The sequence below is a fragment of the Bubalus kerabau genome, chromosome 4 (genome assembly GCF_029407905.1).
Source record: "Bubalus kerabau isolate K-KA32 ecotype Philippines breed swamp buffalo chromosome 4, PCC_UOA_SB_1v2, whole genome shotgun sequence".
In the NCBI taxonomy this organism is placed as follows: Eukaryota; Metazoa; Chordata; class Mammalia; order Artiodactyla; family Bovidae; genus Bubalus; species Bubalus kerabau.
This window is the reverse complement of record NC_073627.1, coordinates 172,244,919-172,259,233: the sequence shown is the minus strand read 5'-3', so window position 1 is coordinate 172,259,233 and position 14,315 is coordinate 172,244,919. Positions and strand designations below refer to the sequence as shown.

At 40.9% G+C, this 14,315-nt stretch overlaps 1 protein-coding gene across 7 annotated transcripts in view; it reads left to right on the top strand.

The window, feature by feature from the left end:
• The window catches only part of FKBP15 (FKBP prolyl isomerase family member 15), a 57,764-nt gene that overhangs the window by 1,850 nt on the left and 41,599 nt on the right, over positions 1-14,315 (top strand). For 6 of the 7 annotated variants that reach the window (XM_055579358.1, XM_055579360.1, XM_055579361.1 and 3 more), the window contains exons 2-4: positions 7,173-7,288; positions 12,445-12,529; positions 13,070-13,139. In XM_055579358.1, coding sequence (XP_055435333.1) covers positions 7,173-7,288; positions 12,445-12,529; positions 13,070-13,139 — 271 coding nt within the window. Of the gene's footprint in view, positions 1-7,172; positions 7,289-12,444; positions 12,530-13,069; positions 13,140-14,315 lie in introns of those variants that run through there. The other variant, XM_055579362.1, reaches the window with a different exon arrangement.

The window sequence follows — 14,315 nt, the reverse complement described above, 5'->3', positions numbered from 1 at the left end:
TAAATTAGAATATTAAGTAGAGTTTAGGGCTTCCAACTTTGATGCAACAAACACTGCTGACTGAAAATTCCTGAATAGATAATAACAGTCATGTGCTCTTCCCGAGGTTCCTGGCCTGAGATAAGTTCTTGGTGGCTCAGCTACGCTGCTTTCCTGTGCAGGCTTTTCAAGGACTTGAGAAGCTAGTTGTAGGCATGAGACTCCACCCCTAAACACAGACAACAGCTAATTGAATGAAAAAAGTCTTAGTAAACAAAGGTATACAGAGAACTTTTAAGTTTAAGGTTGAGAATACAGAAAGTTTCACCAGCATTTCCTGATTCAGCTATTCCTATTGTGATTCCCTGTAAGGAAGTAGAACATATGACAGTGAGCACTGCGGCTGCTTTTCAGTTCCTCTTGCATATTATTTATATTTGTAAGTATTCTCCACTGAAAAAGATGCACAACGTGAGAGTTGCGAGTTAAGTTTTATTTGGGGCAAAATGAGGACTGCAGGCTGAGAGGCAGCACCTCAGGTAGCTCTGAGAGACTGCTCAAAAGAGGCACTCAGGGAAGGTCAACATATAAGATTTTGGTGAAGGAGTTCAGTGCAATCAAGCTTACTTTACAAGAGGTTTTCTGATAGTTGAAAGGATCTAATGTCATCATGAAGGGATTTAGTACTTTTCTAGATATGAAGAGATGATAGGATTGGGATCATGAAATACCCCAACTATCCTGAAAATACCCAACTATCTAAAGACCTGTCCCACCAGATATCCTGGAGCACAGAGTGCCTCACTCCACCCTGAACTCCCTCAGGGACTGTCAAGGTCAACAGCTGCAGCAGCACAGGGTTCAATCTCCTCAGAGGCAGCTGGCAAATGCCCTTGTTGTTGTCTCTGCCAATACTCTTGGCAAGAGCCAGTTTGTAGTTGACAGTATCTTGACTTCCCTATAGCTCAAATGGTAAAGAATCTACCTGCAATGAAGGAGATCAGGGTTCAGTCCCTGGGTCGGGAAGACCCTCTGGAGAAGGGAATGGCAATCCACTCCAGTATTCTTGCTTGGAGAATCCCTTGGGCAGAGAAGCCTGGCGGGCTGCAGTCCATGAGGTGGAAAAGAGTCGGACATGACTGAGCAACTAACGCACGCATGCATGACTTAAATGTGTGACTTACTTGATTCTATTTAAGATAGTCAAGCCTAAAAGAAGTGGGAGTATTGGTACCTAGGATGGCTGTCTAGATGATTAATAATTTGTGTTCCAATTTTTCAGTCCTCTTGGTCCATGGTTAACCTAGAAGTAGTAAAGTAATAATCAGGATGCTTTTTTTGGTGGGGGTCTTGGCCCTTTCTCCACTTTGAGACTGAAATGAAGAAATATGTGAATGTCTACCAGGTGTATGGTACTTGGCTTCAGCTGACAAAGATAGGAATAAGGCACAGTTCCTGCCACTAGGAAACTTCCAGTTAATAATGGAATGAAACAGTTCAGTAATAATAATCGAAAAGCATTTTTAGGGGGCCAGTAATATATATGCTTGTGTTTTAGATTATGTAAAAGTTATATGTAGACAAATCTGATTAGCATAGTAATGATAAATCCCCATTGTAGAGGTAGAAAAAGGAAATTTAGAACTGATCATCAGAAAGCATCTTTAAGTTCTATAAAAGATATGGAAAAGCCTCGATTCTGAAGTTGATTCTGCCCCCAGTTAGGAATATGACTTTGAAGTCACTCACTTCCCATCCTTGGCTCTCCATGCTGCTGCTAAGTCACTTCAGTCGTGTCCGACTCTGTGCGACCCCATAGACGGCAGCCCACCAGGCTCCCCCGTCCCTGGGATTCTCCAGGCAAGAACACTGGAGTGGGCTGCCATTTCCTTCTCCAATGCATGCAAGTGAAAAGTGAAAGTGAAGTCGCTTATTCGTCTCCAACTCTTCGCAACCCCATGGACTGCAGCCCACCAGGCTCCTCCGTGCATGGGATTTTCCAGGCAAGAGTACTGGAGTGGGTTGCCATTGCCTTCTACCCCAATCTATTAAATAATGGGGTTGTTCTCGGTGATCTTTGAGATTTTTCCCAGTCTTGTAGCTTTGTATTTATGCTGATATCTGTTCATAGTTCCAGGTCAGCCTGTGCATCAGTCAAGCATGCTCTCTCCCTTCTAGGGGTATCTGAGTTGAATTTATATTTTTAAGGTTATTACCTTAAAAAAGGATGTGTACACCTGTGTATAAAACATAATTGTGTACTTACTCTGTGCCAGGTACTATACTAAATATGACATATGTAATATCGTATTAATTTCTCTCTACTACTCTCTGAGGCAGTTTTTACTATTATTCTCATTTTGCAAATAAAGATCAGAGAGGTAGGTTGCTCATGGTCAAAGAGCTAAAAGGTAGAAGAACCTGGATTTGAAATCAGGCAAGCAGATTTCATATGCCTGACTACCCATGTGCCTTCTTATTATAATAGAAGTAAATGTTTGATACAGCAGTTTGGAAAAGAAGTACTTTAACAACAAAAAGAATCTGCATTTATTAAAATATATTGATAGATCCTAAATGTGTATATTTCTGTTTTGAATGAGAAAAGAAAAGGAATATAAAACTAAGGTTAGATAAGGACTTTGATACCTGAACGCATTGGCTAGCATTTAGTTTTTAAATGTGATTAATGCTGTAATGACTTTTCCTATGAATTATAAAGTTAGAGACTAAAGTCCAGAGTTAGCAAACTCATTCTTGCTAAAGTAATTAGGGGGGTGTGTAATTTGGGACTTCCTGGTGGCTCAGACGGTAAAGCATCTGCCTACAATGCAGGAGACCTGGGTTCAATCCCTGGGTCAGGAAGATCTCCTGGAGCAGGAAATGGCAACCCACTCCATTGGAAAATTCCTTGGACGGAGGCGCCTGGTAGGCTACAGTCCACGGGGTCTCAAAGAGTCGGACATGACTGAGCAATTTCAGTGTCAATGTCAATGTACATTTGAGAACACTTTAGAAGTAGAAAATGTAATAATTTAGAAAAAACCTGTGCCCTTAGTCTGTGTAGAGTTCATTTTAAAAATTAATAGAAAATAGCTTTAATCTGAAAGGTGATGGGGTTGACCTGACTTTTGGATTGACTTGCAGTCATCAGTTGGCTGGCCTTTAGGGCATCTATGGAGCAGAGTTTACCTATAGTACTTTTGTCTTTCTGTTGAAAAAAAAATCTGCAAAATTAGAACAATAAATTCAGCACTGAAGCTAACAAGGACATTCATGATTTGTGCATAATCTGTTAATCTTAACAAGGTTGGTTTTAACCTTTGCAAAATTTTCACAAAGTTAAAGGCATTGCTCAACTCTCCTAGGATCTTAAAATTCTTTTAGGGAACCTGCTCTGATTGCCCTAGGCAAAAGGAGATCTCTTGGTCTTCTTGAAATTTCATTAGCATTTGTTGATATCCTAATGTGGAGTAGGCCAGCACTGATCTCTATGTAATCTCATTGAAACCTCTTGGTCCATCAAAGTAGGCATTGCTGGCCCTATTTACAGGAAACTCACAGTGTACTCACTACCTTGAGAAAACAAGGTTTTAGTTTAAAATCATATTAAATTTATTTTGTAAAATCTAGTATGTATTATATGTTAAAATTATCCATGGGAAATAGCCAAAAAAAGTTGTTGGGAAGCTTCAATATTTACTTTACCTAAACTAAAGGTGGCTTTGGAGAAGTGGAGCTCAGAGCTATATTAGACTTTGAGTTCACTTATTGAGCCTGTTACATACCAGACCATAGGGAAAATATAGTCAAGTTTGTTGTTTAGTTGCTAAGTTATGTTGGACTCTTTTGCGAACCCAAAGACTGTAGCCCACCAGGCTTTTCTGTCCATGGGATTTCCCAGGCAAGAATACTGGAGTGGGTAGCCATTTCCTTCTCCTACAATGCAGGATTCTTTACCACTGAGTGAAGTGAAGTCACTCAGTTGTGTCCAACTCTTTGCGACCCCATGGACTGTAGCCCACCAGGCTCCTCCATCCATAGGATTTTCCAGGCAAGAGTACTGGAGTGGGTTGCCATTTCCTTCTCCAGGGGATCTTCCCAATCCAGGGTTCGAACCTGGGTCTCTCGCACTGTGGCAGACACTTTTCCTTCTGAGCCACCAGGGATGACGCCTGAGCCACCTAGGAAACCCATACAGTCAAGTGAAGTGAAATCGCTCAGTCGTGTCCGACCCTTTGTGACCCCATGAACTATACAGTCCATGGAATTCTCCAGGCCAAAATACTGGAGTGGGTAGCCGTTCCCTTCTCCAGGGGATCGTCCCAACCCAGGGAACAAACCCAAGTCTCCTGCATTGCAGGCGGATTCTTTACCAGCTGAGCCACCAGGGAAGCCCATACAGTCAAGTAGTGATCATAATAAATAATCAGTTACCATGTTAGATGATAAATGGCTGAATAACTTTTATTGATCTCTATGTTATACTCTATAGTGTGTTAACGTGATCTATATGTTATATTCCATATAACAGCCACTTGCTATATATCTCATGTTATAGGTTACAGTTGTATAGTGTGTGTCTAATTCCCTTGTTACAGTATATAAGCTACTTGAACACAGAACCCAGTTTTGCTCACTGGTGTATATGTAGCACTTAACATAGGGTATGGTGCATATTTCTTGAATGAATGAAGTGCAGAGTTCTCTGGGATAGGAAGATCAGCTAACCTAGTCTTTGAGATTAAGGAGCAGCTTCCAGAGGAAGAATGTTTCAGGCAGAGAGAATAGCATATCCAAAGACTAGAGAATAGCATATCCAAAGACTGGAGAATAGAAAGATAGTGCCTTGTATGAGAAATTAGAAGTTCCACCGTGTAACTGTAGCCTGCATTTGAACCTGAGACTGTTATCCTTAGAAAGTCCTGCTTACAAGGTTGACCCTTTGCTGGCAGCTGGGAACTTGATTGACAGACAGTTCGCCACAGTGATACAAAGCTTTCCACAAATGATAAGAGCAGCTCACTGTGCCTCAACTGTTTGTGCAAATGATATGGTTTATACTGAACCTTGTCTTTCTTCTTGAGAGTGCCTTGGACTGCAAGAAGATCCAACCAGTCCATCCTAAAGGAGATCAGTCCTGGGTGTTCATTGGAAGGACTGATGTTGAAACTGAAACTCCAATACTTTGGCCACCTCATGTGAAGAGTTGACTCATTGGAAAAGACCCTGATGCTGGGAGGGATTGGGGGCAGGAAGAGAAGGTGACGACAGAGGATGAGGTGGCTGGATGGCATCACCGACTTGATGGACATGGGTTTGGGTGAACTCCGGGAGTTGGTGATGGACAGGGAGGCCTGGCGTGCTGCAATTCATGGGGTCGCAAAGAGTCAGACACGACTGAGTGACTGAACTGAACTGAAATGTCTTTCTTCTGGGAGTCTAGATTTTTTTTTTAATGTTTCTAGCAGCTTTATTCATTATTGCCAACAATGAGAGTCTAGAATTTTGGTACATGTTAGAAGGTTTCTATGTGACTGTTGGCTCTCTGGTTGCTAAGTTGTGTCCAGCCTTTACAACCCTATGGACTGTAACCCACCAGGCTCCTCTGGCCTTGGAATTTCCCAGACAAGAATACTGGAATGGGTTGCCATTTCCTTCTCCAGGGCATCTTCCCAACCTAGGGATCAAACCTCTGTCTATTGTGTTAGCAGGCAGATTCTTTATCACTGAGCCACAGGGAAGTGCCTTCTGTGTGATTAGCCCACAGTAAAAAACCTTGGGCATTGAATGTCTAATGAGCTTTCCTGACAGACCGCACTCACACGTTATTACAACTTATTGGTGGAGGAATTTAACATGTCCTGTATCACTCCATTGGGAGAGGACTCTTGGAATTTTGTTCCTGGTTTCCTCTGGACTTTGCTCCAGTGCACCTTTTCCCTTTGCTGATTTTGCTGTGTATCTTTTTGTTTTAATAGACCTCAGCCCTGAGTATCATATTATATATATTATGCTATAACTAGGTGTTAAGCCCAGTGAGTCCTTCTAGCAAATCACTGAGCCTAAAGGTGGTCTTGAGGACCCTGACATAAAATGTCATTCAGGGAGAAGCACAAGAGTAAATACAGGTTTTATGAGGCAGTGGACACTGGAAGATGCAAGTTTTGGTTTGGACATGTTGCATTTGTGTTCCCTGTGGGATTCTGTGTTGTCTGGCATTCAGAAGAAATTTTGTACTAGAAATACTGATTTGAGCATCATCAGCATTTGGATAGCACTGATATCAAGGTAAATAAATTTGATTGCCAAAGGATAGAATGAATCTTGGAGCATGGATGCTTAAAGGTTGGACAGTGGTAGAAGAGACCAAGGAGTTAAATGAGCCGGAGAGATGGAAAGACAACAAGAGAGCGATCCCATTAACATTTATTGACCTCTTATTTGGGCCAGCCCCTCTTCCCACCCTTGCAGATATTCCCACAGAAGTCAAAAGAAGAGTTTGTTTAAAGAAGAACAAATTAGTTGACAGTGTAAAAAGGCAGCATGAAAGCCAAATAAGATAAAGACAAACTGTTTATTAACAAAGAGATTGTTGGTGACTTTAGTAAGAGCAGTTTCAGTGGAATAGCTGGGACATAAGATTCATCATAAGGGATGGTAAAAGAATGATTCTGCCATGAAGGATGGAATCATAGATGGGATTATGTTTGATAGAGTAAGCTTATAATACAGTTGTTTTTTTTTTAAAGGTGACAATATTCTTTTTCTTTCTTTTTTTTTTGAAAGCTCAGAGCCCTAACCACTGTACCACCAGGAATTCCTTGTAATATAATTTTACTTCAGTGTAACAAACTAGCAAAAAATAGGAAACTATGACTTGCTAAAGGTAAGAATGTACAGTTTGAAGAGGACACCTGGACTAATCCCTTTAATTTACAGATGAAGAAACGGAGGTCCAGAAAAAAGAGACACCTTGACCAAAGTCCTGTGGGTGGGCAAGGCCACTTGGTGCTGCCCAGATCAGAAATACAGTCTTGACTTCAAAGATACTTAGCTGCTGCTTCTGATAACAAATGGTGGGATATACAGTCGAGGAGGGATTTGTTCAAGGGTGGAGCATGAGCAGCATTTGTAATAATCCCAGGTTTGAAATATGTCAAATGAAACATCATTTTCATTTTCTGCAACAGTACCAGATTGGCTTCTCTTTTTGGACTGGATCAAGCAGCTGCTGGCCATGGAAATGAATTCTTCCAGTACACAGCTCCAAAGCAACCCAAGAAAGGCCAGGGAACAGCACCAACCGGTAAGTTAAAGAGGTTAGGATTGACCTCTGACAGGCTAGTTGGAACAGTAAACAGCCTTCCAAAGGTGACATGCCAGGTCATCCATCCTTGATCGGTTTGGCCAGGCTCACCACCAGTGAGGTACATACTGCTCTGAGCTCTCAGATTCTGAATTCTGGCAGCTAGATAGTATGCTCATTTTTGGAATCTGATGGAGGAAGGTCACAGGCAAGCCCTTCTGCCCCACGTGGAAACCACTCTCCAAAACTCTGCCCAAGGCTCTCTAAGTAGGCACTGTCCAATGTTTTGGCAAGAAGGAAGAGCTGCCTTTCACATCCTTCACCTGGATGGGTTAGATATGTGCTGACAGTGAGTTTTTCCCAACTAGACAATGATGCTCAATGCTGTATCACCTGTACCTTTCATCATGATGAACACAAGAAATAATGAGTGAAAACTTGTTGCATAAAAAGAGAAAAGAAGAGTCTAATATTTTTTAAATGCCTGCCACATGTCTGGTCTCAGGCGCTTTACTTGGATTGTCTGATTTAACAATTCTGTGAAATAGGTGAGACTGCCACCATTTTAGAGGCTCAGAGAGGTTTAGGGGCATAGTTAAGGTCACAAGCAGTAAGTGAGAGAATTGGAATTTGAACCCTGATCTGACTTACTCCAAAACTTTTCTGCCCTCCTCTGCACTTTGCTGTATTTGTGTAAGAGTCTGAAGAGGAGTGAGGGACTGATAAACATAGCCCAGGAACTTCCCTGCTGGTCCAGTGATGAATAAGAGTCCGCTTGCCAATGCGAGGGACACGGGTTCGATCCCAGGTCTGGGAAGATCCCACATGCGGCAGAGCAACTAAGCCCCCGCACCGCAGCTACTGAGGCTGTGTGCTGCAACTGCTGAAGCCTGCGTGCCTAGAGCCCGTGCTCCGCAACAAGAGAAGCCACCGCGAGGTGGATGTGAGGAGCCCGCTCACCGCAACTAGAGTGCAGTCCCTGCTCGCCACAACTGGAAAAAGCCCACGGATAGCAATGTAGACCCAGTGTGGCCAAAAACAAACAAGTGAATAAATAAATTAGCAAACAAAAGTTGACGTTAAAATATTTTTTAAAAAAGAAATAAATAGCCCAGAGCAGAACAAGCGGTAAGAGACATTGTATTAAATTTGTGCTGGATGAAGGGGGGGAGTATTGAGTGTCTTTTGTGTGCTCGGCACAGTGCTGACACCGAGGGTGGTGTTAGGATATTTAGAGTCGAACCCTTGCAGCAAACACTGTATGGCCTGTAGTCCAAAATAGTCACTCTTTGGCCCTTTACATACAGCGTTTGCAGACCCCTGCTCTAAGTCTTACCTGTCACTTTTGACAGCTTTGTCGTGGATTGTGGGTCCTATTCTCCAAGCCATAATCTGGCCAGATTTCTAGTAGGCTGTGCTTTTTACATTTCCTCTGGCATATCTTTTCATTAGCAGTGTACTTGTGACTCAGTTTTATGGTGATTGAGTTAATGGATGTGGATAAAAACAAATACCCTCAGTCCCTACCCAGTGAAGTAACTTGGTTTTTTTAAATTAGAAAACAACAACTGTGAATTCATTATACTTTTGGGGGATTATAGAGGTATTTAAAATGAAAAATTAACTATATTGTCTTATGTAGGCATTCACAAATAAAATAAAAACTAGTAATACAGGAGATGCTCTCTGTTCAAGGAATATTTATGTAGCAAATTATTGTAGAGAAGGAGGTGGCTGCAGCATAGCTCTTGAATCTCTTCATAGATCTATAGAAACAGAGAAACTAGATAAAATAGACAAACTTATGGATAATACTTACAATAAAACCAGTTGAAAAAGGATCTTCATGAACCTCCCAAGTATGAGCAGGTATAGACACAACTTGCATGGTATCAACATTTGTGTGGGAGAAAACCAGGAAGCAATGGAATAATATCTGCCTCTGAGAGTGGGAGAACCCCAAAGTAGCCAACAGGTGTTCATGAGAAATACTGCAGGTCAAGCTGGAACTGCAAAGCATTTTGCCTGTTTTAATTGGCTGAGTACAAGGGGTTGATGATTGGGACTAGAAGAACTGGAGCATTCTTGCTTCTATGAACTTTTGAGACTCACCCTCTATGATGACCTTCTCAGAGAGGTCCCCACCCCAAGAAGAACCTGCTGGGAATGGAATTAAAATTGAGGGGTTTAAGGATATTAGAAGTGAAGGTTAGGGACTTCCCTGGTGGTCCAGTGGCTAAGACCTGGTGCTGTCCTGCCGAGGGCCCGGGTTAGATCCTTGGTCAGGGAACTAGATCCCACAAGCCGCAACTAAAGATCCCGAGTGCAGCAACTATGACCCAGTACAGCCAAATAAATACATTTAAAAAAAAGGAAAAGGAGAGAAGATTTAGATTAAAGTAGGGCTAGAACAGAATCAGGAAGCAGGCAGAAGCCCCCTGCTTTTTTGAATCCTCACAGCAGAGGAGTGAGTTCCATGAAGTTAGGAAAGCCACCCTGAACCATGCCTTTGTCTAAAAGTTCAGAAAAGCAAATTTCACATAAAAATAAACAATAGAAAAGTATCAAACTCCATGCAAAGTTATTGCAAGAGCAAGGAGCAGAATAATATCCCTACAACATGAGCTCTATTCTGTGAGAATGTTTCTTAACAACTAGATCAAAACTGCAGCCACCTAGTACCATTAAGAAAATAACATAAAGACATGAAATGAGACCATAAATTGAGAAGTTTAAAATCCCAGAAGTAGGTGACAGGACTCAGGCAAGAATTAGAGATATCAGAAAAATTATTTCAGAAATGAAGGCTAAACAAAAAGGAACACAGTGTGAATACACACAACAGGTTATGCCTTAAGAGAAATAGGAGGCTGGTAAGAGGACATTTTTAAACTAAAAAATTTAAGAGAGAAAATGTTTTCAAAGGAAGGTGAAAGACTTTGCAAGAGAAAAAGATTTCAAATCACATATTAAAAGCAGTCCTTATGAGCAGGGAATTAAAGAATCTGTACAATCCTGATTTCAGAGAGGAAGAAATGCTTAGCCAATGAGAAGATCCCATGATTGTGACATCTGACTCGCTTATCCCTCTAGCAAATCCATGAACAGCCTTCCATTTTCAGGATGATGGATAGGTAGGGAGATGAGAGCCTTGGGAGACATTAATTTTTTTCTCAGTGTTAACTGCGGCCTGAGTTTCTCTTTTTATTGGTCATTTACTGCTTCTCCAGAGAGAAGTTTTATATTCTGTAGCATCACATACATACAACTGGAAAGTACTGTTGTCGGTTTTTACAAAATAATAAGGAGAACAAGAACACCACAGACTAGGAAAATAAGCCAACAATCTAAAATAGGCAATTCATCAAAATCAAACAAAATAAATGGCCAATACAAATCTATAGAAAATGTTGAATTTCTGCTTCCCCGTAATCAATAAATGCTAATGAAAACAACCGTGAGATGGCATTCCCCTTTCCCTAATGCCCCCCATCCCATCGGTAAAGATTTAGAAAGCTCATCTCCTCTTGTTGGCAAGGATGCAAAGCTGGCATATTCATACTGCTAGTGGTATTTTATGTTTGTTTTGGAGATTCTTTTGAAGAGTATAAGGAAATGTGTATATTACGTGAGAAAAGGAAATTGCCAAATCATATCATTAATGTTGTTTTTAAAAAAAGATGAAAAAGCTGAGAAGTTTATGTGTATAGAAACAGGGCTAGGAATAAATACATCATACTATTGATGTTTATGTTTCGGTGGTGAGATTATAAATTGTTTTTATTTTCTTTGTGTGTTTCTGAATTTACCAGGTTTTCTACAGTGTACATGTACTCTATATAAACAGAAAAAATATGTCAATACTGTTAATAAAATTTAACTGACTGAATTTTAAAGATCTTATTGGCTATATTCAGCAGTTCATGAATTGAGTGGCATCAGATGGTAAAGCATCTGCCTGCAATGTGGGAGACCTGGGTTCAATCCCTGGGTCGGGAAGATCCCCTGGAGAAGGAAATGGCAACCCACTCCAGTATTCTTGCCTGGAGAATCCCATGGACAGAGGAGCTACAGTAGGCTACAGTCCATGGGGTTGCAGAGTTGGACACGACTGAGAGACTTCACTTTCCTTTCCTTTGCATTCTAGAGTTGAGCAGCATCCAGTCTAGTAGATAGGGGCTATAAAGAGCTGTATGAAATGAAAGTCTCTTATAGGCAGAAAGGAGCAGAAACAAGGCAGAAGGGATTCTCGTATCATGCTAGGCAAAACAGTGGGCTGCTTATTACAAGGTCACCTTCCTTTCATTTCGGTTCAGTTCAGTGGCTCAGTCGTGTCCGACTCTTCGTGACCCCATGAACACTTCCCTTTAGGAGATAGTAGAGACCTATCACACATTATCTATCTGGTACTGATCAGATCATTCCTGATTGGTTTAAGATTCCATTTCTTAAAGAGCCAAAACGGTGATTATGTTGAATCTCTGTTTAGTGGATTGGAGCTTAGGCTCGGTGATTCCATTTTGGGCCTGTTGTCTTGTTTTTTAACAACAACCAAAAAAATCAAATGAGGATTCTTTTGAAAATAAGTTCTTAGCTGCTGTGTCCACACCTGTGTTCTCACTATTCTATCATTGCGTTCCTGTGGTGGGTGTGAATATATGATTTACTCTAAATGTACTATTTTTAAATGTTAGTGTTGCTTTACCACTGCGAAGGTAAAGTTATGAATGTAATCTCAATATCAAAATTTTTCAACTCTGAAAGTAAAGGAAGGGGAAACAACTTCATTTTTACTAATTATCGCTGTCAAAATATTGGAAGGAGAAAAGAAAGTAATGGAATGTGATCTTGCTTTCTAGACAGTGCTCCTTGTCCAGCGTCCAAATTTGTTTGGAATGGAGCCAGAATCCTGAGCTCTAGTCTAGGCTGCTGCTGCCATCATGTAAGGTACTTGGGGCCTAGAGGCTCAGTTTCTTCATCCCCAGCCTTAACCATAGGGGCCCTTTGGTGGATCAGATGAGGACAAAGGTTGTAAAAGCATTAGAACATCAACTCGAAGGTTAAAGAAGAATTTTGAAGCTGCTTTAATGGTTAAAAATCAGTTTCAAGCAAGAAATGAATGACACCTTTTGTTTTCTCCTTCATCTCTTCATCAGGGAATCAGGGGACACCAAAAACAGCGCCCAGCACGGCAGGCACTTCCACGTTGTTGGTTGCCACAGCAGTCCATGCCTATCGGTAGTAAGTAGCTGAGAAGGACCGCTTTCTGAAGTTGCTTGGGGCCACGGGATAAGCTCCTGTCTTTTCACAATAGGCCTCTCTGTTGCAAAATGGCTACTCAGTCCTGCCATAGACAAAGTATTAGTAATGCTTTTCATGTTTCAGTCGGGCAGTTCTGCACACAGAACTTTGAAGAGCCGTTACCTTGTGTACTCTCTCTAGGAAGTGCTTATACCCTCAGCAGCAGCCTTTTTAAAAGTTCAGAAAAAGCCACTCCACTAAAAGATCCTGAGTAGTAGATGTTTAAAGAGTAAAGAAGTTGTGTCAGAGCTTTAAATTATAAACTGTTGTCTGTCCCTTTCTGGAGGCTGAATGCCTAGATTCCCCACTTCTAGAATTCTTTTTAACAGTTACTTTTAATCTAATAAAGTCCATGCATTACCGGTGGTTACTATGTTTCTTAAATCTCTTTCATTCTCCCATTGGGAGATATATAATGTCTGAAAGCTGGTTCTACTTGTTTGAAGGAAGTGTTAATACCTGTTTTTCTTACTTCTGTAGCACAAATGGTCAATATGTAAAGCAGGGCAAATTTGGTGCTGCAGTCCTGGGAAATCACACAACCAGAGAGGTGAGAATGCCCCCTTGTCTCATGTATATTCAGGTGTTCCAAATCATACCAGTGAACTGGTTTTTATGGGGACTTGTCTTATATATCAAGTCAGAGGATTAGAATGATTGTACTCAATGTGAATTTTTAATGTTAGGTGTATAATGATATTTATAGTCACATTTTGCTTACTGTTGTGCATTAAAACAAATTCAACCACTCAAATTCCTTAAGTTTGACCTTTGTGATATGAATCTAGCTTAAGAATTTGTAGAATCTTAGAGTCATTCAGTAACCAAGGACATTCTTTTGTTAGGTAATGAGCAATGCTTAGAGTATGACCACTGTTTATCTTGTGTGTGTGTGTGTGTGTTTATCTTTTTTGAAAGTTTGGTGAGTTGGGCAGTTTATCACACAGCAGAATACTGATTTGAGTCAAAAAGATGTGATTAGAAGCCCAGAGACTGATTTCCTTTTATAGATTGTTCAGTTCAATTCAGTTCAGTTGCTCAGTCATGTCACTTTGCGACCCCATGGACTGCAGCGCGCCAGGCCTCCCTGTCCATCACCAACTCCTAGAGCTGACTCTAACTCATGTCCATCGAGTCGGTGATGCCATCCAGCCATCTCATCGTCTGTCGTCCCTTCTCCTCCCGCCTTCAATCTTTCCCAGCATCAGGGTCTTTTCAAAGGAGTCAGTTTTTTGCATTAGGTGGCCAGTGTAGATTGTATCTAGCTTGCTTCAAATTCTTCTCCAGAAGGTTTTGAACATTGTTAAAATACACATAGGAAACAATAGCATTTCAGCGGTCCAGATAACATGCAGTCCACATACCTCAGAAACTCTGAGACACTGAGAGAGAAGATTACCTGTTCAGGGTAGCTAAAGTAATGAACAACACTCCTGTATATGAAAAACAAAAAGCTTAATTTTGGAAATTTGCAAAACACATGTAAAAACAGTGGGACTAGAATAACAAACACCCACATATCCATTACTGAAGTCTAACAGTTATTAATCTTTTTCATCTCAACTCCAACCTGTCTTCTTATTCTCCTGCTCAGATTATTTTGGATAAATCTCTAGCATACAGTTTTAGCTGGAAATATTTTAGTACATATCTCTGCAAGATAAAGATTCTAAAAAACATAACCATTATTGCTCCTAAACAAAACCCACAGTAATTCTTTGATCTC